At 48.6% G+C, this 25,472-nt stretch overlaps 2 protein-coding genes across 4 annotated transcripts in view; one reads left to right on the top strand and one right to left on the bottom strand.

The window, feature by feature from the left end:
• LOC125941613 (neprilysin-4-like) overlaps positions 1-14,845 on the bottom strand; it is a 100,852-nt gene extending 86,007 nt beyond the window's left edge. For all 3 annotated transcript variants that reach the window (XM_049659294.1, XM_049659295.1, XM_049659296.1), the window contains exons 1-2: positions 14,719-14,845; positions 4,023-4,215 (exon numbers count right to left, since the gene is read on the bottom strand). In XM_049659294.1, coding sequence (XP_049515251.1) covers positions 4,023-4,215; positions 14,719-14,828 — 303 coding nt within the window. In that variant the 5' untranslated portion in view covers positions 14,829-14,845. The remainder of the gene's footprint in view (positions 1-4,022; positions 4,216-14,718) is intronic.
• The window catches only part of LOC119432548 (neprilysin-4-like), an 811,607-nt gene that overhangs the window by 393,710 nt on the left and 392,425 nt on the right, over positions 1-25,472 (top strand). The window lies entirely within an intron of this gene.

Here is a 25,472-nt window from a genome sequence, read left to right as displayed (position 1 = left end):
TTTTGTGTATCCTGTTTCGAGGGTATCTGGGAGAGTACTGGAGCCAAATGTAAGGATTGGATGCTTCGTGGCAATTTCAATGTTGTCTCGTTTAATCTTTGTTCGCTGTACTTGTGTCCCGTTTTGTTCTTTGTGAGGACGTTCTGAGATATTAATTGTGAATAACCTAATATAATAGACCCATGGTTGGATAAACTACAACAGGTTAACCCTTGCTGTCTGGAAGATTGGAAGTAAAACGAAGTGAACAGAAGACAGGAGAGATGGAAAGTTAGAGAAAGACGAAGGTTGGAGGGAGAGAGAGACAGTAAAAGGCAACTACCGATTTCCCCCGGGAGGGTCAGCCCGGGGGTGCCGTCTACGCGAAGCCGAGGCCAAAGGGGTGTGTTGCCTCCACCGAGGGGCCAAAGAGGTCCAAGCACTCAGCATTGGCTCAACCCCCAGGATCCCCTTTTCCCTGGACACGGCTAAGCCGCGCACGGTAGACGCGGGAGGGTCCAACCCTCGTGTGCTCGAGTACGTGGTGGCGCCGCTCACCAAACGCCTGCTGACGCAGACGCCCCTGCGGGGAGACGCTTGTTTTGCCACTTGTGTTCACGTCAGGAAATTGTGATGAAGACCAGCGTCAAAAATGGTAAGGTTCTGCCGAACAGATTACCTATTTGCCAAGCAATGGCGCAGCAATTCTGTATTTGCGTTGGTCTCGATCGCCACGCTTGGGCATATCGCTCGACGAGCTCTCTAGCGGAATGGAGGCGCTCGCAGCTTCGAGTTCAGCGCTTGCGCACTTGCACCTGAACTCGGGGGCGGAGTGGAGCGCGGCGCAGTTAGCATTCCTGTAAACCTACCGACTGCAGGCAACACGAACGCGTGGCTGCCCTTCGGAAAACGCTATTGCAGTGCGATACCCTTGTATCGAAGAAAAGCTGAGCAGGTGCAGGGACGGCCTAGGCGCGGCTTCCCGTCGCCTGGAAATTATATATATATATATATATATATATATATATATATATATATATATATATATATATATACATAAGGGGGTTTTACGTGCCACAACCACGATCTCATTATGAGGCACGCCGTAGTGGGGAACTCTGGAACAATTTTGGCCACCTGGGGTTCTTAACGTGCATCTAACTCTAAGTACACGGGTGTTTTCCCATTTCGGCCCCATCGAAATGCGGCCGCCGTGGCTGCCCGTCGCCTGGAACTGGAACTGGAACTCTTTCCGTATCGCGCTCATTGGACATGGTTAGCCCTCAATCGATGGTTTGAAACGCCGCTCTCAAGACCTCCCGAGCCGCTCACGGACACACTGCGCCATCGGATGTGAAAGAGAAGAAACCATGTTTTTATTTTATAAGCAGAGCCGCTATTCTGGACATTCCGCCATTTTCTTCGAGGCGTGACGTAGGCGAGACGCTTACAAAATGGCGCTGATGGCCCCGTTTTGCTTTCGTAACGATACGCAAATTTGACGTTTCGTCTAAGAAACTGTAATGTAGGCGTTGAACCTAGCATTCTTGATAAAGGAAAACAGTTTTCCTCCCCAGTAAAAATAAAGCCGCTAGCTCAAAGCGTACGATTATTCCATCAAAATCGTTTCTCGCTTCCGTCGTCTGCAAGCGCGCAGGCTGTCGTCTGCTTCATTAGATAGGATGCGTGTCCTCGGGAAACTGAATGAGTCATTGTATATCGGCGCCCACGCGCTTGCTTTCTACCTTGACACAACACACGCGACCTACCAGTGATGATGAGCGCACGCTCTAGGCCGCGTTATCGCTATCTCGTGATCCGCAAGTGACTCAGCTCGACTCGTCTGGCTGAGAAGCGGCCGAATATCATCGATAGCGTTGCGCGCGCCACAGGTATCCGCTTGAGCGACGCAAACGCCGGCACTGCCATCTCTTGTGCATTTCGCTGCTTACTCGCACCGCGAGAGGAAACTTCAAGGCACCGTCTTGCGTACATTTCTTTTTGTAAATTAAAAAGTCACCGTTGTCATAGCCTTTAATGATGCGAAAAGTCATTAATATTGATTACAATACAAACGCAATAGTGAAAAGTGCGAAATGTCGCAGAAAGTTTGCTAGTTTCAACCAATATTATTTCAAATAAACATGTTTTTAATAAAAATGATGGTGCAAAACACAAATGCCAACACAACCCGAAAGCGATGCAAATGCTATGTACACGCGTTGTGAACAAAAGATTTTTATGGCCTGAAATGACAGAGAAAGTGCGGCGATACGCCTGCCTCTCCACTGCCGTTGCATATGGCCGCTCATTACCATAATTCGCGCGGCTCGTCGCACCACAAATTATGGCGGAAAATCTCTGCAATGACGGCCCAGCGCAACGTCACGCAACGTCAAATTGACGTTTACGAAACGGCCCTTCCTGTGACGCTCCTCACGGGATATTCCTTCAGCCAATGAACAAGCTGACATGCCGGCTATCTTGGAACGCCACCACATACTCGCGAAATTGCAGATGCATTGTACGAGCTTCTGCACGCTACCGTCCACTTTCTTTTTAAAGCGCTAAAGTCGCAACATAGGTGCCAAGGACCACAAAAAGTATTAGTCGATAAAACTTGGCAGCTCCACGTCACGCTTCGTCATTCTGACGAAAACGCAAAATTGCATTTTGCAAAACTTCCGTTTCCCGGCACAAATTTCAAAACACGTGACCTCTGGACAGCCAATGAGACAGCCAAGATGGCGGATAATGGCGGCCGTGCAGCCGCCATGCGTGTCCAGAATAGAGCCTCAGTTCGCTTTTTTCCGTCAAGTGGTGATACTTAAACACGCTCCTATGTGTTGCGATCGTCAAAGCAGAGAGCAAAAATGGCCCGGCTCCGGAAACGGCGCGCGCGCTTCGGGAGATTGCAGATATCGCGATTCCGCGGCTTCTGCGGCTGATCTTATCGATGCACCGAACAGCAGCGAGTCAGAAGACGCTGACTTTTCGTCGGTCTTTGAGTCTGAAAGCGACGGAGACGCTAACCAGCCCGGAATATCGGCGGCCGCAGCCCGGCACGCCCAACTGTAGAGCTTGCTGTGAAATTTTTGTTTTGAAATACCCGTTCAATGAAAAAAATTGAATTTTTTCCGAGATAGTGCCTAATAGACGGCATTCTATCTTGTATTTCTCGTAATTTTCGTAACATTTTTTTCTTAGTAGACACAAGCGTGTCTTAACAAACTTTGTTCAATATTGTCGCACAATCATGATGTTAACAATTAATTTTTTATGACATATATCTCGTTAATAAAACTTTAATGCGTGAAAAGTGCATTCATGTGGCTTTCTGTTTATGTATTACATTAAATATTGCGTGCAGTAGTTGCTTCATAAAAAAACATCTGCCGTAACATACAAAAAACACATATTTTCCCCATGGTGGGGAAAGAGTAAATTGGGCCGCCAAGCCTGAGTGCTATGCTCAAGAGATTTTTGCTTTGAGAAGAATGTCAACGTAGCTGATCCTAACCTAAGTTGGTTGGCTGGCCAACCAACGTTGGTGTGCAGCGTGCAACTGACGGCGGTTTGAGCCCTACAAACCCAATACACTGTGACATCGAGTCCAATAAGCATTTCAATCGACATGCCCAAACAATGCAGGCTATCTACTTTTCCAGATGTGTGCAAATATGAAGCTGTCATCGTGCATTGGCTGTTACAAACCAATGCACCAACTAATAAACTTATAGGGCTTGTCCAGTATAAGGTACTGATTCTCATTGCTCTATTCTATTTCTCTCGCATCATCCATCGCTCACGACCAGCCGATCTCAGTGAAAGCGTCCGGCTCGCCGGGCAATGGCGTACAACGAGAATAATTGGATTAGGATACTTTTATCCTCCATGCCCTTAAATGCGACAAACCGTAACTCAATTAATGGCTTAATGGGCGCTTTCGTTTTTATCGGGAGGTTATATATCGGTGAACAAAAAGCATAGTTTGAAGTATGACAGAAGAACTGATACAGCTTTGTACAAAGCATACAACTTACCTCATTCTTAACCGCGGGGTTGGTGTGGTAGGTAACAAAGAAATAGTCAAGAATGTCAGGCGTAGTTTCGTTCAACAAAGCTATGCAATCAGTCCAGTTACGGGCCTTCGTAATAGCCTCTGCAGTGCTCATGTTTATATACTGAACGTAAGGAAATATTTTGAGGAATCCGGCGTAGTTATAAAGAGTGTTTCTAGAAAAGTAAAAAAAAAATGTCACAGACGCCGCAATAATATACTGACAGCGACATTCCATTGTTATTGTTCTTGTGCAGAATCACGATGTTGTTAAAAAAGGCATGATACATCTAGTTTGCCTAGAAAAAAGCGATCGCGGAAAGAATTCACACTAGCACACTTTTCTAGCATGAAAGGTTCCCCAAAGAGCCATCAGGAGTATGCTGCTGTACCCAGCCGAGTACTCACTGCTTGAGAATGCGACTACGGTAGAGATTCTGCATGCAAGAATACAAATATTTTTCGCAGCACTTTCAACAACGCTAACGTGACTTTTCTGCTGGAACAAGACCTCACCTGCAGTAAAAAAGGCGCCTTCAGAAACATTACAATATTGCAAATTTCGCGCTGAAACTGCACAGCGTTTCTATTATCGCCCTTAAAAGTGTGCTCTTTAAGAATAATGTGCACACATGTCCTTCGCTAGATAACCACGAATATGGCCTCCCAGCGTTGGCCTAGTTGCTCAAAGCAAGTACTTGACCTCTAAATAGACGCATAGCAGACGGATGAAGCCTATTGCAGTGCATGTATAAGCCCGTGCAATCAGGCAGTTCTTATTGTCCTTCCTCATTAATTCGTTGTAACGTTCAGTGATTATTGACATAAGGATTGTGTTGGGCAATAAAAATTAATAAAAATAACAATAATTAAAATAGTAAACTAAGCCCTGCCTGAGTGATTATCGACAGTCATTCAATGCCGTATACTTTACTTCTTAAGAGCAGAGGGCACCTCAGTCGAAGCAAGATTATCACTGTATCAAAAACAAGCTGTCCACAGTGTAGAAAATTTAACATCTTCAAATGAGGGAAAACATACAGGCGTATCACAAGAGAAAATAAGTTTGCAGGGGATTTTATGGGTGGTGTATATCTGTTATCAATGACTTACTATATCAATTGTGGACTAACCAGTCCCGCGGCAAGTCAGTTTAAATTACTTACAACACACACTGGACCTTCTGCATCTACCTGGACGCCACTAAAATGTATCTATAGCTGGAACGGAACTGTGGCATCAACTTATGCTTTGCATCTTAGCTATGCATGTCTGACTGACTGACTGAATAAACTTTATTAAAACCAGCAAGAGGTGGTGGCTGGGCCTAGGCCTCCCACGTGGGGACGTCGAGGTGTTGCCCCTTCGGCGCCTCGCAAGCTTGCTGCGTCGTCCAGAGTTGGTCGTCGAGGTTGGAGCTACGCAGGGCAGCGTGCCATCTCGACGAGAGGGTCGTGGGGTTAGTGTCGGGGTATTGCTGTGTACAGTCCCAAAGCATGTATGGAAGTGTGGCTGGCGGTGTCTTGCAGATATGGCACGGGGGATTGGGGTAAATGTCTGGGTATATCTTGTTGTAACGGTGTAACGAGGGGTAAGTGTTGGTTTGTAGCAGGCGGAAAGTTGTAGCCTGCGCTCGGGATAGCTTGCTGTGCGGGCCGGGGAAAGTCCTATGCTCTAAGTAGAAGGATTGCACTACATCATTGTAGCGTGTCAGGCGATCTCTACCGGTGGGGGCAGCCTCCCCGTCTCCCGCGCGGTTAACGAGCCCTCGCGCTAGGCAGTGGGTAACCTCATTGAGGTTGGTCTTGCAGCCAAAGTTTTCTAAAGGACAGCATTGTGCACAAAATCGGCTTATATATATATATATATATATATATATATATATATATATATATATAATTAAATGAGGTAAACAACACGGTGCAAGATACAATTATAAAAATTACGATGCTTGTTCATCACTGGTTTGACGACAGAACATCGTATGTCTTTTAACCGTATCTTGCACCGTACTTTCTTCTTTCTTCTTTTTTTTTCTTATAACAACTTAGGTAACGTTAGCTGATAGGCCTTTATATCCGTGTTCAAAGGAATAATTCCTTTATTAACCTCAGAGGGCAAAACGTCCTCGCAAGTACCGTGCTCTGAAGTTAATATTTTTATTACAGATTGCAGTAGTTGAAACTAAAGGAAAACTCATACATCCAGCAAACCATATTGTAAGCCATAGCTTGTCTCAAACCCTAATTACTCGCACCAAAAGTATGCACACAGATACGCTATACAGTAGGAGATAAACACATGTCTAGCAAAATTTATGGCTATCAATTAGTTGACCCAAAAATACACTGCATCGAAAGAAACACGTGAGAAACGAGTCAGACGACGGAACTCTTGAGCAGTCGCCGCAAGGAGGCCACCGCGCGCAGCCATGCCTGTATCACGACTATGCGCATCCTTGTTTACGGAAATACACGAACCGCAGCCGTAATTGGAACCGCAACCAAATATAAAGAAAAAATCACGCGTCATTCCACTGCTGTGAAGGTGTATTGCCAGTGAAGCAGTTTAGCACACGAGATAGAGCTGAGTCAGAATTTAGATCAAAGGTATGAGCAAATTTTACTGCGGTTGAGCGGTGACGGCGGCCATCCCGAAGAAAGACACAAGCATACACACTCTAGTTTTAATCGGCAGTCTTGATCGGCGGCGTGCCTTCGCGTGGAATACTACCGTCCCCTCAGGGAGCCGAAGGAAACTAGACACGTGCGACGGGACCGCCACCCGGTGGTAAGTAAACACGCGGGACGGGATCACCATGCCGGGAGAGCGGAAGGAAACTAGACATGCAAGCACTTGCAACGACGACAAAGAGAGGGCGGTGCGAGCGTACACATGGCCGACAAGGGTCGCACAGCAGCAAATCTTTGAAAAACCCTTATTATTGCGATAACAATTACTGTGGACACTCCAAACGCATTTCTGCCGTTGTCGTCACCGTCGTCGTCGCCGGGTGGTTCCGTATAAAATCGTCGCCGCGCGCCGTACGCTGTGTGTGCGTGAAAGCGTGCAGGGTGAGCTAGCAATCGCGGCTCAGTGTAGCGCACGCGACGGAGGAACGCAGGCCGGAAGCGCGCGTTCTTTCGCGCGCGAGGCACGGGGGCGAGGCGACGTAGAGGAAGGGGGAGGTGCGTCATGCTCCGTCGGCTACTGCTCACGGAGCTGCCGCGCGGGCACCGTATCTTGAAAGCGAACTGCGATGAGGGCGAAGTGCGCTCCCACGCGGGCCTCATCTTCAAAGCTATCTGCGATGCGGACAAAGTGCATGCGCCTAGTGCCGGTAACTTCGTATGCGCTGTGCTTTCGACGTCTATTTCGCATTAAAGCGAGACGAGAGACTGCGTGAAGGCCATGTTACCCGCGGCTGCTGGCGCGCTTTCTGACTCCGGCGTTTTCACAGCGAGTTTCCGTGGTCATCGAGTGAGATGTGTTCTTGTTTACCTGTGCGCGCGTTACAGCGTGCTCGTGTATTTAGTTAGTAAGCGAATGTTTACAACTTTATGCAGGCCCATTAAACTACTTTCCTTGCTTCGTCTAGTTCTCTACTAATTTGCTATCGCAATCGATGCTTCGCATTTCGGGTGAAACTGCGACTGTTTTATCTACCTGAGAGTCGACCGATCTTGAGAATGGCGTCTATTGATGCCTAATTTACTGAAAATGAATATCCGAGTCAGGAGACGTATCAGCTATTTTGCATCAAATTCGGGAACTGATTATTTGCACAGGCAGATATATTTACGGACGAGAAAAATGCTCGGAACCCTAGCCATAGGCGGCTTCGCTGTAAAATAAACCTTATTTCGCCTTGGAGGTAGCAGACCACGCGTACACTATCACGTGAGTCGCCGCTGGACGCAAACAAGTGGAGTTAGGCGTCCTGGAGAAGACAGACTCAATTTGAAATGCCTCTGGGTTACTCCACAGAGATGCAATTAAGGACCTCTCTACAAGCAGTGCTTCTGAATACGTGCCAAATATATAAGTGATAGAAACGTCCCTAATCCTTGACTTAGATGTCTGCTGTGGCACTCGCACCTCGGCGTTGGGTTGCTCTAGTGTATTGTTTGGGCTAACTTTGTGTTTTCCTTGTGTTAACATTGTGTTAATAAAGTTTAGTACGACACAGGCACAAAGAATGCTGGCGAATTCTTGATGTAAATGATGTAAACTACACTACACTGCACTACACTACACTACACTATCCTACACTACACTGCACTACACTACTCTACACTAGGCCCGGCGTCCCCGTCGTATACTTCCATGGTGAACGGAACGGGTGCGAAACCGAACTGTGAAAAGCGAGCGAACGGAACTGGCGGGAAACAGCCACGCACATGGAGCCAAACTGCCACGTACATGGGTGTACAGAAATTATTGATTTGTAATTATTTTCTAATCATTCCTTTCACTTAACTACCTCAATTTGTAACTAAACTTATTTTCTGATGGAATATCTATGATCAGCGTTAAGTAGAACGATAGATTTTGTGCAGTTTTCATCTTTAACGGTTTATTTTCAATTTAAAACATATTTTTAAACTTTCGCACAAACTGGAAGTTCGTGGTCCACCGGAAGCCGCGGCTTAAGAAGCAATAGTGTGAGTCGCTGGTCGTGCCAATAAAAAAGATTGGCGCCGTACACGTGCCGGAAATACGCTCAAATGATTAAAACAGAATGAAACAGAACGATGTTAGAATACGCTTGCGCAGCATGGGACCGCTTCACAAAAGTTCTCGAAGATAAGTTAGAGCGTGTTCAGAAAAGGGCTGCAAGATTCGTCACGGGCATCTAAGACTACAAAATTAGAGGTTCGCAAATCAGGGAAAATCTGGGGTGGAAGTTGCTGTCCACGCGCAGAAAAATAATCAGGTTAAAGCTTTTACACAACATTAACAGCGGTAACACAGGAATCGATAAGAACATATATTTAAACCACCTCATTATCAGTATAATAGACGCGACAATTCCAAGAAAATAAGGGCCTACCGAAGTCGTATTAATGTATTTAAATTTTCAATCTTTCCGCGAACAATTGCGGAATGGAATTTGTTCCCGGATGAGGTAGTGTCTGCACCCAATTTTTCATCTGCGATAGAGAACTTTATATGAATCTGTTGTAGACAATATTTTCTAGTGTACCGTTTCATGCATTGTGCAGCAAATTTTATAATCGAATGTGTAGATGATTTTTTTCTTCGATGTGTTGTCTTTCTCTAGTAATTACGATTATTGTATTTGTAATACCATAAATGATATGATGCTGTTTTTCTTGAAGTTCAATATATGACCTTTATGTTTGTAATTAACCCCCTACGATAATGCCCAACTCGGGCGCTGTAGGTATTAATAAAAAATAAATAAATAAATAAAGACATCTCTGTTAATTAGTTCCTGGAATGTGGCGTGTCGGCTTGATCGGCTTGTCGCCGAGCAAAGTGGAGCGATCCTTGATATAGTGCAATAGTAACAGGTCCACTCCGGAGACAATGTCATTACAAAATGAACTGATCTTGGCAGAAGTGTCTTCCATGGTCACATTGATCACATATCAAGCGCCTTCCATATCGTGGTTGCCTTCCGGACATATTCAACGACGGTGGTGGCTTGGTTGCGCATCAATCGAGTGAAATGTTCTTATTTCGCAACCTGCATCAGGAAGCGAACTTCCTTCGTTCATGGCGGCACAAAACTGACACTTGAGCTTTTTTTTTGGGAATCATTCATGTTCTCCTTTGGCGTCTGCACTGTGGCTTCTAGCAGAACTTCAGCCCCCCGCCTCCCCCCATTTGCATAAGACATTAGTGAATGACTTCACGTAACTATTGCAGAACAGGCACCACGTTGACAGGGCGGGCTTTCTCATCTCGACCCAAGTTGTTACGGCGTTCCCTAAGAAGCAACTGACATTTAATGACTTCTATTCTGAGTTCCAGTTGTTTAACATAGAGGGTCATTGAAATATTCCCGCCAACTCTGGGGGCCTTCCGACAATGCCCTCCGAAATGTTCGTGGCACCCTGTGTCGTTAGAGTGCTATGATTGCAGTTAGTGCAGTGTTTGCAACTCTGGCTGTTGATTGGGCCATTGTTTCCTGATCTTCTTGTGTAAAATATGTGTTCAGGCCACAGCCGTAGTACTCTGCGGCTAACTCGCTGGTTCGTGGTGACTTTTCTGTTGTATTCATGGCTGGGACTTCCAAAGGGTGCTCGTTGGGCAACGAAGATGCGCCTACACGAGATGTCACGTTGTTGTGATGGTGAAAAACCAGGCTGTGCTAAAACTGTGAGCCACAAATCTAACTGTTCATTGGGCGATTGGGCCTAGAAAAACAAGCACACACAATGCGCAAAGGTAGCAGCGAGCACCGTTGCCGGTCGTCGAAACGAAGGAAGTGTGCTGGCTAGTTATACACGACTAATCATACAGTACTGAGCAATTGAAATGTGATACTCGAAGCACAAGACTGCCCGCACTTTTCGCGCCACGAGAGGGCATTGATGGCACCTAGCTATAAAAAGCGCACCGAAATGATTACGGGACCAAGTAAGAACACTAGGAGCTCCGACTAAACATTTCAAGCGGCTAGAGGGTGATGAAGACGGTAACACCTTGGAAAGAGACAACACAATGAGGTACATAAGGGATGTTATTATGGATAACTTCTGCAAGAGAGAAAACACAGTCTACATTCACACAGACGCATCAATGGGGAAGCTTGCAAAAGATTTACTGAAACTAACTTGAATAATAATCACTTATCAATTAGCTATTTATTGGCTATCGCAAGATATTGGCTACGTATTTGGGCTAGGCATCAACACCTTCGCTAGTTCACAGGGATATTGCCATTGCGCTTGCACTACCGCCAAAATCCTGCACTACCACCAGGATCGGCCCACATTCTCTGTTCACTCTGCACGGCCTAACGGTCGGCTTAAACAGCTCCACTTTTAAAAGTGCCTAATAACACAGAAGCATGACGACATGAAATCGCAATAGAGATTATAAAAGAGGTGGGTCCAAAGATCAAGGTACTACTGACAATTGCCATAGTGCAAGTGATTAAAACAACGAAAGTTTTTATTCGATGGCACAAAATCAAGATAAGCCTAATCTGCAAATGCAAAGGTGACAACGATAAGACCGATTCATACAGGAGACACACAAACGCCGATAATATATAGAATTGCAATTCAAGAATTAAATTAGAACTGTCAAAGTTCGCCGTTAGAAATGACATACTGCGGAAACTACATAATTGCTTCATAGCAGGAAGACGCTTACAGGATAATATTTTTGTACTAACTCATTGTATATCAAATTCAATAGCTCTAAATGGAAAATATACAATCTGTTGTGGATATTAGGGGATCCTACGACAATTTGGACAGGGAAATTACTATGGGATAGCCTCAAGCTCGAAGGCGCAGATGATCATTTTAGAAATCTGCTGAGATATATACATACAACCAAGTACAATTTGTATGAAGAAGCCGGAAAAGCAATAAAGCTGCCAAAATTCACCGAGGACTCAAGAACGCAATTCCTTCTGTCTTCTTTCTTCTTCACACCGCAGTGTTAAGGGCATATAAATACAACTGAAAAACAGTGAATTGTTTCTTTCATCTGACACCGTAGTGGGCAAAAGGTGACACAGGAGGTTCCTGGGCTGATGTATGCGGACAACGTAGTGCTACAGGGCAAAATGCAAGGATATACATTGACTTGAGAATATGTAGTCACACAGCGACAAACTCGGCCTTAAGTTATCACAGCTAAATTGAGAATATGGATCTTCAATGAAGAGATGAGTATGTACACGGTATCAATTCAAGAACAAGTTATGCACAAAGTCATATCTGGGTGCGTAAATATCTGGGTATATACATATAAGAGGGAAAGATCTGCTCAAGCTTCCATCAAGATAATCTAAAGAGGACAGGGAAGCGGAAGGCAGCAATAATAATGAAATGTGGAGCATTTTTTGGCTACAGCTAATATGAGATGGTGCGTGGAATAAGGAAACGGAGTAATGCTGCTAGCGCTAACCGTCGCAAATACCCATTCTCTGATTCAATTGGGATATCTTGTCGGGGTTGTAAGATGGCCTAAGATCGCTAGGCCGGTTGGTCGCTGAGGAAGGAGCATGGCCCGCGTTGCTCATGTTCCTGCAAAATGGGCTGTGGCACATCGACCGCCTACACCATGCCGCAGATGTTCGTACCTTCCTGGCATGCCTACGCTCCAGGACGTCATCACAGATCGGGTGGCTGTGCTGCCTCTATGATGACTTCATAGGGAACACGCAAGCAAATTCAGTACAGCCATCCCCACCACAACTGCTACCTTTCCAAATCACCACCGAGTTCCCGGACATCTCAAAGAGGGACTCAGCAACCTGTGCCCTGCCGCAGAGGGCAGCCTCTCCCCTCCACGAGAAGCAAGGGGTCCACTTCCACATCTTATTCGATGGTACCAGACAAAGGCTCTTCAACGGCAGCCTGTGTAGCACCTGCTCTACAGAAGAGCAAGCTATGTCGCCTCCTGGCAGACCCGAGCTCAACAGCAGCGGAGGTAGCGGGCCTCCACATCGCGGTCGACCTACTCGCGGAGGAGCTGTCAGCGACCCCAGCAGCCATCTTCTGCGACTCCAAGGCATATATTCTCAGCCAGAAGAGGCCGGATAGGGCCAGCCTGGGAGTCGCTCTACTCTCGACTAGGCTGCAAGAGGCGGGCTGCTAAGTGTCCCTACACTGGTTTCCATCCCCCTTGGGGATCCCGGGCAACGAGGAGGCCGATGCCCTTGCAAAGAGAGCCCACCACTCCGCGGTCCCTCTCAGCCTTGCAGTGACAACTGCATACTTCACAAGGCACAGGCTGCGACGACATCTCCTGGCTTGTCACCTGGACAAGCGGGTGTCCCTTGACCCACCTCCAAGGCTTCGCTAGCAGGGAGACTACGCTCTTGCTGCGCCTGAGGATCGGCTGGTGTTGGACAGGGGCACATCGTTACTGGCTTCGGGTCACTGCTTCACCAGCCTGTGGTTCCTGTGGGGAGTCCGAAACACTTGGACACCTCGTCCTGGCATGCCCAGCGTACCTACAACATTGAGACCGGCTCCTTCAGGAGTTCCGCTGCCTGGGCCTTACTGCCGCCAGAGAGAACATATTTTTCCCCTCCAACAGCAACCAGCTATCGGCACTGCTCAGCGTCGTCGAATTTCTCGATTTCACCTTGCTCTCAGTGAGACTGTAGCGTCCCTTCAGCAATCGGCGCTCCCTTCCCAGGTCTGCCAGACCATGTAGTCCTCCCTCATCTGCCCATGACAGAACTGTTAGCTGTTGACAAGGCCTCCCACCCAGGCCGGCCCCACTCAGCTCCTGCCCTCCGGTTTGCTTCGGCCCCGCCATGGCGAAATCTTCACCCTCTCCTCTCCTGTTCTTTCACCCACTCTCCCCCTCCCCGTTGGCGCCGAGCCGTGCTCCCTCAAAGGCTGCAGAAGACATAGCGCCAACCTTTCCCTTCTTCATAAAGAACTACTTCTTAAGAATGGAAACAAAAAGACCATGGAATATTACGAGAATAGGAGGAAAGTAATTAGAAGGGGAGTTTGCACATAAACACATAGGGCAGTACCTTGCTATTTGAGGATCGCGCGGGTTGCCTAACGGCCAAGACAAACGGAAGCAAATATCCACAACCGTGTCAGGCATGTGTCTGCTGCAGCGCGAATCGGGAGTCAAATGAGCACATCTGAACGGAATTTGAAGGTATTCTCCCAGTGAGACCCGTAGGTAAGGTTGACGTTTCAGAAGTGCTGGAATTCGAAAGGGCTAGAATCATTAGACAGTCAGCAGTCGAGATAAACACCACACATCTAGAGTATTGGTGGATTGGAGAAAAAAAAAGCGGGCAGGAGATTGATGTGAGTCGATCAGTTACAAGCATAGGTAGCAGCACCAGATAGATTTAACAGTTTCAAGTGCGAGAAAAGGTTGAAGGAGATGTTGAGAAAATGTTAGACGAAAGAGCATGTGTATCATATGCGATTATCTCGAGCAGGCTAGGTGAATATTTGTTACCACTCCGTTTTAAAGGATATGAAACCATGCCATCATGATAATAACTAATGCATTATGGCATACAATGAAAGCGAATGAGCTTATCTGTTCTTCGTCCTGGCCGCAAAAGGTAAATAGAAAAAGAGGCCACGTTGTGTAACGCGGAGGATGAAATATTAGAGATATATTTTGTCGGTAATGTTGAGATCAGTTTTTAGTCTTGAGGCCTGAAAAGACGGCACAGACTCAGGCAAATGTTTCACCTAAAATGAAACCACTGCATGGAGTGATGCGTCGAAGACGTGAAACGCTTTAAAAATATATTCCTAATGGCATTCTTAAACATTCTACGCTCTAGCACGGTAAGCGCTTACAGTATGCTTAAACAATGGTATCTCGGCATCAATAACACGATACCACATAGAGTTTCTTGGTGCGCAGACGGCCTAACGCACTACCTAGCACCGTGATGTATCTCGCATATCGTGAAATTAAAACAGTCTAATAGAATGACGTACGAAAGATCATGCAATATGCGAATTGATACTTACGGGTTGGCAGTGGCTAAAAACCTATTTAAAAGCTTATAGTAATTATAATATACGGAGAAGGTATCTGTATCTTTGAATGTGATGTTAACCCTTTTAAATTCATTCTTCATTAAGTCAGATATAGGAACCTAGGAAGAATAAAAATGATTTGTTATACTTAAGTGGCCCACGGCGTTCGCTAGACCACCCAGTAAAGCAATATTCTATTTACATCAAGTTAGCCAACAATAGAAGGTTATTACGAGTCACAATGCGTATTCACACAAAAGAAAACGATGAAATACGCGTATACAGCGTGCTGGAGCTTTATATTCAGAGACGTGTGAAATAATAAAGATTCAATTATGGGGCTTTACGTGCCAAAACCACGATCTGATTATGAGGCACGCCGTAGTGGGGGACTCCGGAAATTTGGACCACCTGGTGTTCTTTAACGGGCACCTAAATCTAAGTACACGGGTGTTTTCGCATTTCGCCCCCATCGAAATGCGGCCGCCGTGGCTGGGATTGGATCCCGCCACCTCGTGCTTAGCAGCCCAACACCATAGCCACTGAGCAACCACGGCGGGTAATAATAAAGATGTTTGCGAACACTTGCTTTCTCGTATACTTCACATGGGCTTTCGAAAGTTTCGTGGTGAGACAATGTGCCCTAAAATTAAAGCATCAAAGTAATATAGCTTGAAACAAGACTGTTTGCATGCTTACTGATATATTAAATTTGAATTTCTTTCTACAATTTATTGCTTCACATATTGGTTACATGGTTGGCAGATACGAAATTCAAAAAGATGTCCCGTAGTCAAAGACTGCATTGGGACCTTCAGTCAAGTATGGATGACTATGCAAATGACGAAATGGTATCAAAATAAAGCAGAATCGTGGCATTTAACCAACATCAAAACAAGTATCAGAGGGAATCATTCACCGACGATTACGATACTCCCTAATACCAAATTTTAGAGCAGCTCTATACGTGTTTTCATTTCTTGATATATTGGCTGGCGCGGACAATCTTTATCGTGCGGCACTTTGCAAACTGAGCGAGGTGTGGCGCGACTGCCTCGCTAAGCTGGAGAACGCGAGAGCCAGCGCGTGGGTGACGCGTGGGCGCGATTCACCGCAGTCGCCGTCGACAGACCTACCAGATGGCGTGCTCTACTCCGGCGCCATCTCGTAGCCATTTTCGCCGTACTACACTTTTCTTCTCACGCTTTCGCCATACTCTCCTCAGCTTTCCGAATCATGGTTCCTCTGCACCCTCCTCTGCGCTTTCCTCCTCGCGTCTTTCATCCCCCGCGGCGCTGCGCGTTCGCTCTTTCAGCTCTGGCTGCGCTCGTTTGCACGGTTACGAGTGACGCCGCAAACGCCGACGCTCGCCGCAGGGACGGGCGCCCAACAACTGCGCTCTGAAAAGTTCAGCGGAAGACGCACTAACTTACGAAATGAGGGTAGGAGATGATGGTTAGATTTTTGTAGCGTTAGCTACACTGGCCTAGCCAAGCCCGTTTCGCGCGGCACATCAAGAGCCGTGCTGCGCATGCGCAAGGATCAGTGATGTCACACGGCTTGCGCACCGGAGCCACCGGAGCCGGCACCTCTCGCGCACTCCGCCGCCGCCGCGCGCGACTCACCGCCGCCGGTCTGCGCATTCCAGAGGAGTGACGTCGTAGCCGTGGTAGACGCACTGGCCCCCGGCGCGCGCTCGCTGTGCAGTCGCCGTCTGACACTGCACTGGAGTCGCTGCGCTTCTGACTGGCGTTTGCCAGTGTGGTATAGCCATGGAGAAGGAGAGCGCAAATGCTGCTCAACAGCGCAGAAGAACGGAGAAGCTTTACTCATCGGATCCCGAAGTAGTTGCCTGGCAATTAGCGGTTGAGCGTAGGAGGAATGAATACATGTGCCACATAATACGTATACCGCGTGTGTGTCATTGGAGCAGCAGTAAGCATGACAATCAAGCTAATCCTTGACAATCTAGACAACCAGGAAAGCTAAGAATAATCAGCTGAACCTTTGCTAACGCTACGTATATCCTGGCATAGCCGAGCTAAGCCACTGTAACTTTTCTATTTCATCCACGGGTTAACCAGTGCTGGCGAATTAAGTTGGCAAGCACAGTCTGATGTCCTAATAAGTGCAACAAAAACGTTACGTGAATTCAACTCCTGAACTAAACTAGGTGTTACCAGAAGCTGAGCCAGGTTAGCATTACCAGAACGGATAATTCAGCAGAAACATGTGTGAAATTAGCATGTGGTTGGCGTCAGTCCCAGCATGTGCGACTAGCATATTCACATTGTTCCTTGCTCTTCTTCGAAGGCCCTTCGAGGATCCTCCGCCTGACATTACCTCTGTTGGTGCTACCGTGCTTTGCATAACAGGTTTTCAACCTTAGCCTACGGTTTAGCCAACGCAAGGCGAAATTGAATCTTATTGGTGTATGTAGCCCTGAGGCAATCAGTGCCGCTCGAAAACGGTGTACTTAGGTGTCAATGAATAATAAGTGGAATCATTACACATAATGCGAAGGCTCCATTGCGATATCTTGGACAATTATATTGCCTGTAGGCCTTCTACTGTTTTGTCTGGTATCGGTTTAAGCAACGATTCGCAAATGCGTGCGAGCAATAAGCTTTGGAAGATTCAGCCGCATGAAGCATGCTTAGTAGCTTTCTCGGAAAAAATGCAACTACTGCAGGCTTTGTTTTCCTTTCACAGTTGATATGATCTGCGGCCTATACTTCTCACTGACCACAACCTCAGTAGCGATACTAAGATTGCTGCGAAAATACATCGTCTGTTCATACTATGCAAGTAGCAGCCCCGTTCTTGTCTTACGGTGAATATTTCACTAAAGTAACTTTGTAATCTGTAAAAGTAACCATGTAATCTGTAAACTTCCAGACTGCATGGCCGATCGAAAGCGACATCAAGCAAATAATCACACCTAATGAATTTGTAAGTTATTGAAGCTGCTGGTATTTGCCACGAAAATTTACGTACTGCTGTTTCAAGATGCAGCGCGGACTTTTCTTGCTGCAGCACATTAGCATAGCTGACAGCTAATCGTGTCTCCGGGCCCACAAACCTGCTAGTGCGTCAAGAAAAAAAAATTTCCAGATGAATTTTAGGGATACAAAACCGCATTATAACACGCCTTACGGCCATGTTTCCTCGACCGTTTGCTTGTCTGAGAAAAGGAGCACCTAACGCATAAACAACGTGCACGTGTCAATGTTCCCCTACTAATTACCATATTTGCAAAGCTGCTTGCAGAAGATGAAAGCTAAAAACGTATTCGTGAAAAAAGCACGACAACAAAGCAAGCAAGGAATAAAGTTCCAGAGTTCGTAACTGCTGAGACCTCAGGCCACACTACAAGGATGTATTCAGGTAATGCGAAGCACCGCTGTCAATGCGTGACAATGTCGACCTAGCGTTATGCAGTACGTTGCACCAATACGTCGGAGTATCTTGTATGGTCGGAATAATGTCGCAGTAGGTTTTCACTAGGTTCACGTCAGCGTATTCATGTCCAAATCCAAATAATGTCAACGGGCTGGTATGTCAAGTAGCATGGTCGAAGTTTGTAGGGTCGGCTGTGGATCAATTTATGGTTCTCGATGCGCAGGCCTCTTCGGTGCGCTGGAGGTAGTTGGTGATGTCGAAGTTGTCTTTGTCGCTGACGTTCAGTAGCACGGCCTAAAGCGTGGTTGCGATGTTCATTCCCCAAACCAGCCTGAATAGCGTCATCTGCAATGTTTGTTGCAATGTTCTGGCAAAGGTTACCTACGGGAGGACGGCATTCCACGTCTTGTGTTCGACATTGACGTCCATTGCAAATATACCTGCTTGGGTTTTATTCTGGTGCTCCGTGAGGCCATTAATCCGCGGCTCGTGGGAATCTGGTCTGCAGTTGTGTGGCTGTATTGCACGATTGCTTAAATAAACCATTCGTCGGTCGGTGACGAGGACGTATGGAGGCACAACGTCAAAGCACCATGTCGAAGCACGGTGTCAAGGCACCACGATTTAATGCGTTAGCATTGTTTTTTGTAATTCACGAACTTTCCGGAGGTTATCTATACCTCTCTGCGTATGTATGTATCTAACCGTTTTCGCGCCTACAAGAGTCACTGTGTAGTCTGTGGTCGAATAGTTGGCGCATCGGGCTGCTGTGCTGATGTAACAGCGTTCGAAACCGACCATTGGATTGACATGGGTTACTGACTGACTATGTCCCAATGTGTACATAGGTGCCTCTTTTCAACGAAGCTCTTCTATGCCGACACAAGTCACTGTAGATGCGTGACTGGGTATGTTCCCCTCTTCGATGACTCTCTCACCAAGTTGAGTCACTCGCAGGTATGAGCCACTGAGTGTGCGGCAAGGGAGGGAACAATTCTAAGCGTTCCAAGGCACCGGCGCACCACGCTTCTCTTCACGGAGGCCATACACGCGTTTATCGGCTGTGCCACTTCATAACAAAGCGTGTCGAAAAAAAAGAGTGAGAGAGGAGCCCGGTAGCCGCACCGCCCGCGTTCCAGCGTTCGCACGCATCATTGCGCCAAGGATTTTGGAGGTCACGCACATGCTTCGGGGCAGCGGCACGCTATGGCGCCACGTTCTTGGTGAAGCGCGAAAAATGAGTTCCGCTGCACTACACACCTCATACGTAACTCGTCGCTATATTGTGACAGTGCTATCGCATTACCGTCGACAGTGATCGTGAGATGAGTTATTCCGCATTTTTACATCGAAGCTGGGTGCGGCTAGGCCATGGCGTCCACACGGAAAAAGTGTCATCATCAGCAATCGCTCGAGCGTCGTCGTCTACTTTCACATCTGGCTCCCCGGTGCCCCTCGGCGTATCCGCGCGAACGCGCTTGTGCCACTGCTCCATTCCAGCGTAGAATTTCACTTCTCTTCTGTCGGCGGAATGGGGAAGCCGCGTTTATGGGGGTATGAGCCATTCATTGTCTTTCATCAGGGCCAGATTTAATAACAGAGGTGATACGCCAATGTGTGTGCGTACCTATCATCACGATTAACACCGACCAGTACAAAATATGTTTGTACTGTAATGAAGCAGAGGCGCCCCTGGGTATGTGCCGACTGAGGAGGAAGACGAAGGACCTAGCCGTGATCGCGAGAGAAGCCCGTGCTACAAACAGTCCTTGCAGTGCCTATCAGTACCTAGCGTTCTTACAACGTTATCGACGACAATAAACCTCGTCGCATTTGGTGGAGGTTGCTGAGATCCTTCGCCTCGTCCTGGAGCTCCGCACTCGAACCCTGCCAACACCAACACGATCGCCCTGCACTATGCCTGATCCAGCCACTTCGTTGCCTGCACCACCGGCTGCCACTGTCGTCTGCGCCGGCGTCCCTCTTCATCGCGATCCACCCATTTTCAGTGGGACCGCCGAACACGACGTGGAAGCCTGGCTCTCATCGTACGAACGTGTAAGTGCCCATAACAAATGGGACGACCAGGCTAAGCTGTCCTATGTGTCCTTCTACCTCGCCGACGTAGCCAAACTGTGGTTCTTCAACCACGAATCAGACTTTTCAAGCTGGTCAGCATTTAAGACCCTTTTTGCCGAAGTGTTTGATCGCCCCGCTGTGCGTAAGCTACGCGCTGAACAGCGTCTGCGCCAGCGCGCACAGCAGCCTGGAGAGACATTCACCAGCTACATCGAGGATGTTCTCGATTTGTGCAAGCGGGTAAATCCCACCATGTCAGAGGATGACAAGATTAAGCATATCCTCAAGGGCATCGAGGACGGCGCATTCCAGATGCTGCTGGCAAAAAGCCCAACGAGCGTATCAGTCCTTACTAACCTATGTCAGAGCTTTGACGAGCTGCGCCGCCAACGTTCCATCGCTCGCCAAAACATTCAGCTCACCGATTCCGTCTCGAGCATTGCGGTTTCTGCCGACCTTCTGCCCAACTCGACCCTATCGCAACACATAAAAGATTTTATTCGTGAAGAGGTGGCCAGGCAGCTATCGCTGCTGCCTCACAGCGACTCACCTTCGGCAGCTTTGACTCCGACGCTACAGCAAGCCATCCGGAATCAGATATCGGAAGCGCTTCCTGCAGCTCCTCCAACCTCCCCACCCAATCCTATGAGTGTGCCGCAGCCATATGCCAACTTTCCCACCCACCCTACGTCGTTGCCGCTCAGTTACGCAGCCGTGGTTGCACGGCCTCCTCCGCCGCCAGCTTCCTTTTCATCGCCCATGCATCCGGCTTCATTTCCAGTTGCCCGACCGTCACCGCAGTTTTTTCGTCCAACCTCGACGTGGCGCACTGAAGACAACCGGCCTATCTGCTTCGCCTGCGGCATTGCTGGCCATGTGGCGCGCTTCTGCCGCCGCCGCGCCCCAACAACGCCTACCACCTTTGAAACGCCCACCTACGCACCACAATACGCCGCCGCGTCTCCATTTTCACCGAGACGTCTTGAAACTGATCGCCGATCAGAAACTCGTCGTTCCCCTTCCCCTCGTCGGCGTTCGATTTCGCCGCTGCGTCGTCGAGCTTCCACTGAAGCGGGAAACTGACTGGTGCAGTTCCTGAGGCAAGAACTGCTAATACGTCGACGTTCTCAAGACCTCCATCTTCGCCGCAAAATGTTATTACCGTTTTTGTCGAGGGAGTACCCGCAGTTGCGCTAGTCGATACCGGAGCCGCCGTTTCCGTCATTCACGAGAACCTTCGTCGCAAACTCCGAAAAGTGACTACAGCTCCCTCTGGCCTTGTGCTCGCCACTGCCAGCGCGCAGCGAATTCACCCATCAGCTGTATGCACGGCCCGTGTTGTCATCAACGACGTTCTGTACATAATCGAGTGTTTCGTGCTACCATCGTGCTCTCACGACCTCATCCTTGGTTGGGATTTTCTGTCACGTCATCATGCTGTCATTGACTGTTCGCGCGCAGAAGTTTCGCTTTTACCACTATGTGAATCACTGCTGACCGGCTCTCCTCGCGTTGCCGATAAACTCATTGTTGATGCCGACACAACCATACCCCCTGAGTCGTCGCTGGCTGTTGTCCTGTCGTCTGCTGCCGACTCTGACGCCACTGTAGTGTTCACGCCGTCCGATGTGTTTGCTCAGCGCAAGGGCATCGTTCTTCCGTTTGCCGTGCTCACTATAACATCTGGGTCAACTGTTATGCTGGTCACCAACTACTACCAGTACCCGATCAGCCTACTGCGTGGAGAGACCCTAGGATACGTGCAGGCGGTCGACTACGTTGACGATCTCGATGTTCCTACCGACTCCCACCGTTGTTACGTTGACGCCATCGCTTCTGTCTCAGACTCATCGTCTTCAGTGTGTTTTGACAACGCCATCGACCCTGCTCTTTCCCCATCTCATCGCCGCCAACTTCTCGCTCTCCTTCACAAGTTTCTTTCTTCTTTCGACTGCCATCAGACGTCATTGGGCCGTGCCACCGGTGTTTCTCACACCATCGACACCGGTTCCCACTCCCCCTTGCGACAGCGCCCGTATCGTGTATCGGCCAAAGAGCGACGAGTCATCACAGAGCAAGTGGACGACATGCTCAAACGGGAAGTCATCCGTCCTTCTCAAAGTCCTTGGTCTTCACCTGTCGTGTTGGTAAGAAAAAAAGATGGCTCCATTCGTTTTTGTGTCGACTACAGACGCCTAAACAAGATAACAAGAAAAGACGTTTATCCACTGCCTCGAATCGATGACGCTCTCGACTGCTTGCAAGGCGCAGAATATTTCACTTCCTTGGATCTGCGCTCCGGGTACTGGCAAGTTCCAATGGCCGAACCTGACCGTCCGAAAACCGCATTCGTTACACCCGATGGCCTCTACGAGTTTAACGTCATGCCCTTCGGGTTGTGCAACGCGCCTGCTACTTTTGAGCGTATGATCGATACCATCCTTCGCGGCCACAAATGGAAGACATGTCTATGTTACCTCGACGACATCGTCGTCTTCTCAACCGATTTTCCGACACACCTCGCTCGCCTGCATGACATTCTGACCTGTCTCGCCTCTGCCGGCCTACAGCTCAACCTCAAAAAGTGCCGTTTTGCTGCAAGCAAGTTAACCATCTTGGGTCACGTAGTCTCAAAGGACGGCGTCCTCCCGGACCCAGACAAGCTCCGCGCTGTTGCAGACTTCCCTACGCCCACGTCTATCAAAACCCTCAGAAGTTTTATTGGCTTATGTTCGTATTTTCGTCGCTTCGTACGCAACTTCGCATCCATCATGGCGCCCTTGACAAGTTTACTTTCCGACAGTAACGGCATAGCAGCGTGGTCACCTGAATGTGATGCGGCATTTCAGCAGTTGCGCCACTTGTTGACTTCACCACCTATTCTTCGCCACTACGACCCTGCTGCTCCTACGGAAGTTCACACTGACGCCAGCGGAGTTGGCCTTGGTGCGGTCTTAGCGCAACGGAAAGCTGGCTATGATGAATACGTCGTCGCTTATGCTAGCCGTACTCTGAAGAAAGCAGAATTAAATTACTCAGTGACAGAAAAGGAGTGCCTGGCGATCGTCTGGGCACTAAGCAAGTTTCGTCCATACCTTTACGGCCGTTCTTTCGCCGTAGTTACAGACCACCATGCCCTTTGTTGGCTTTCTTCCTTGAAAGACCCGTCGGGACGCTTAGGACGTTGGGCGCTTCGCTTGCAAGAGTACGACATCCGCGTCATGTACCGCTCCGGTCGCAAGCACTCCGACGCTGATGCGCTCTCCCGCTCCCCACTGACGCCTGACTTGGCGCCTTTGTCAGATTCCGCGTCCACCCTGTCACCATTGACCATCACCGACATGCACACAGAGCAGCGCAAGGACCCAACACTTGCAATGTTACTTGACTACCTTGCCGCTCCGTCTGATGTCCCTTCGACACGAGCACTGCGTCGCCAAGCAACCCACTTTTCCGTGCGAGACAACATTCTATATCGCCGCAACTATATGCCGGACGGTCGGAAATGGCTCCTTGCTATACCTCGTCATATGCGCTCTGACATCTGCGCATCTTTTCACGCTGATCCCCTAAGCGCTCATGCCGGCGTCCTCAAAACTTACACAAGGTTGCGTCAGCGCTATTATTGGCGAGGCATGTACAACTTTGTGCAAAAGTACATTCAGGCTTGTACTACTTGCCAACAGGGCAAGACACCTACACACCAGTTTCACAGGACCGTTGCAGCCGCTACCATGCCCGGCTCGTCCGTTCGACCGCGTCGGCATCGACCTCTACGGCCCGCTTCCATGCAGCGGGTGTGGAAATCGGTGGATTATTGTCGGCGTAGATCATCTTACTCGCTACGCTGAGACTGCAGCTCTGCCGGCAGCGACCGCCCGTGAAGTTGGGTTTTTCATCCTTCGCAATTTTGTTCTTCGCCACGGTGCTCCCCGAGAACTACTGAGTGATAGGGGCCGTGTCTTCTTGTCGGAGGGTGTCGAAGCCCTCCTCACGGAGTGCAGGATCATTCACCGAAAATCGACCGCATACCATCCCCAAACCAACGGCCTGACCGAACGGTTCAATCGCACACTTGGCGACATGTTGCGGATGTATATTTCATCCGACCACTCCAACTGGGACACCGTACTCCCCTTTGTCACGTTCGCATACAACACCGCGACGCAAGCGACTACCGGCTTTTCCCCGTTTTTCCTTGTGTATGGCCGAGAGCCTTCCTGCCCTTTGGACACCATACTGCCGTACCAACCGTACGTACCAACCGTACACCATACTGCCGCAGAGTACACTCCGCTTTCCGAAGTCGCCAAGTATGCTGAAGATTGCCGTCAGCTGGCACGTTCTCTCACTAGCGAGACTCAAGAACGTCAAAAGACACGACATGACGATACTCATCAACCACCACCCAGCTTTGCTCCCGGTTCACTTGTTTGGCTTTGGATACCAGCCCATATTCCTGGCCTCTCTTCCAAACTCCTGGCGCGTTATCACGGTCCGTACCGTATCATCAATGCCACTTCACCGGTCAACTACATCGTTGAGCCGCTCACAGTGTCACCAGACCTGCGTCGTCGCGGGCGAGAGACAGTACATGTCAACCGCCTGAAACCGTATTACGACCCACTCATCTTCTCTGCGCCCTGAGTCGCCAGGGTGGCTATGCTTCGCTCCCGGGGCATTGTAATGAAGCAGAGGCGCCCCTGGGTATGTGCCGACTGAGGAGGAAGACGAAGGACCGTGCCGTGATCGCGAGAGAACCCCGTGCTACAAACAGTCCTTGCAGTGCCTACCAGTGCCTAGCGTTCTTACAACGTTATCGACGACAATAAACCTCGTCGCAGTACCTTTGCTCAAAATTCTATCATCTCTGTGTCGTCCACCAAACAACTTCGCTGGCCACCCACCTTCAGAGAGTGGAAAACGACCGTGGTTGCTCAGTGGCTATGGTGTTGAGCTGCTGAGCGCGAGGTCGAGGGATCGAATGCCGGCCACTGCGGCCGCATTTCGTGAGGGCGAAATGCGAAAACACCCGTGTACTTACATTTAGGTGCACGTTAAAGAACCCCAGGTGGTCCAAATTTCCGGAGTCCCCTACTACGGCGTGCCTCAAGTTCAGATCGTGGTTTTGGCACGTGAAACCCCATAATTTAATTTTTTTTCAGAGGGTGGAAAGGCTCATGTTTTTTTTTTACTACAAATTTTGCCGCTTCCGCCATACTGCAGTCGGTAGGGAACTTATTTTTGTGAACGCTTTCAGGTAG

This window comes from Dermacentor silvarum, chromosome 11 (assembly GCF_013339745.2).
Source record: "Dermacentor silvarum isolate Dsil-2018 chromosome 11, BIME_Dsil_1.4, whole genome shotgun sequence".
Taxonomy (NCBI): domain Eukaryota; kingdom Metazoa; phylum Arthropoda; class Arachnida; order Ixodida; family Ixodidae; genus Dermacentor; species Dermacentor silvarum.
This window is presented reverse-complemented; position numbering and strand designations above follow the sequence as displayed.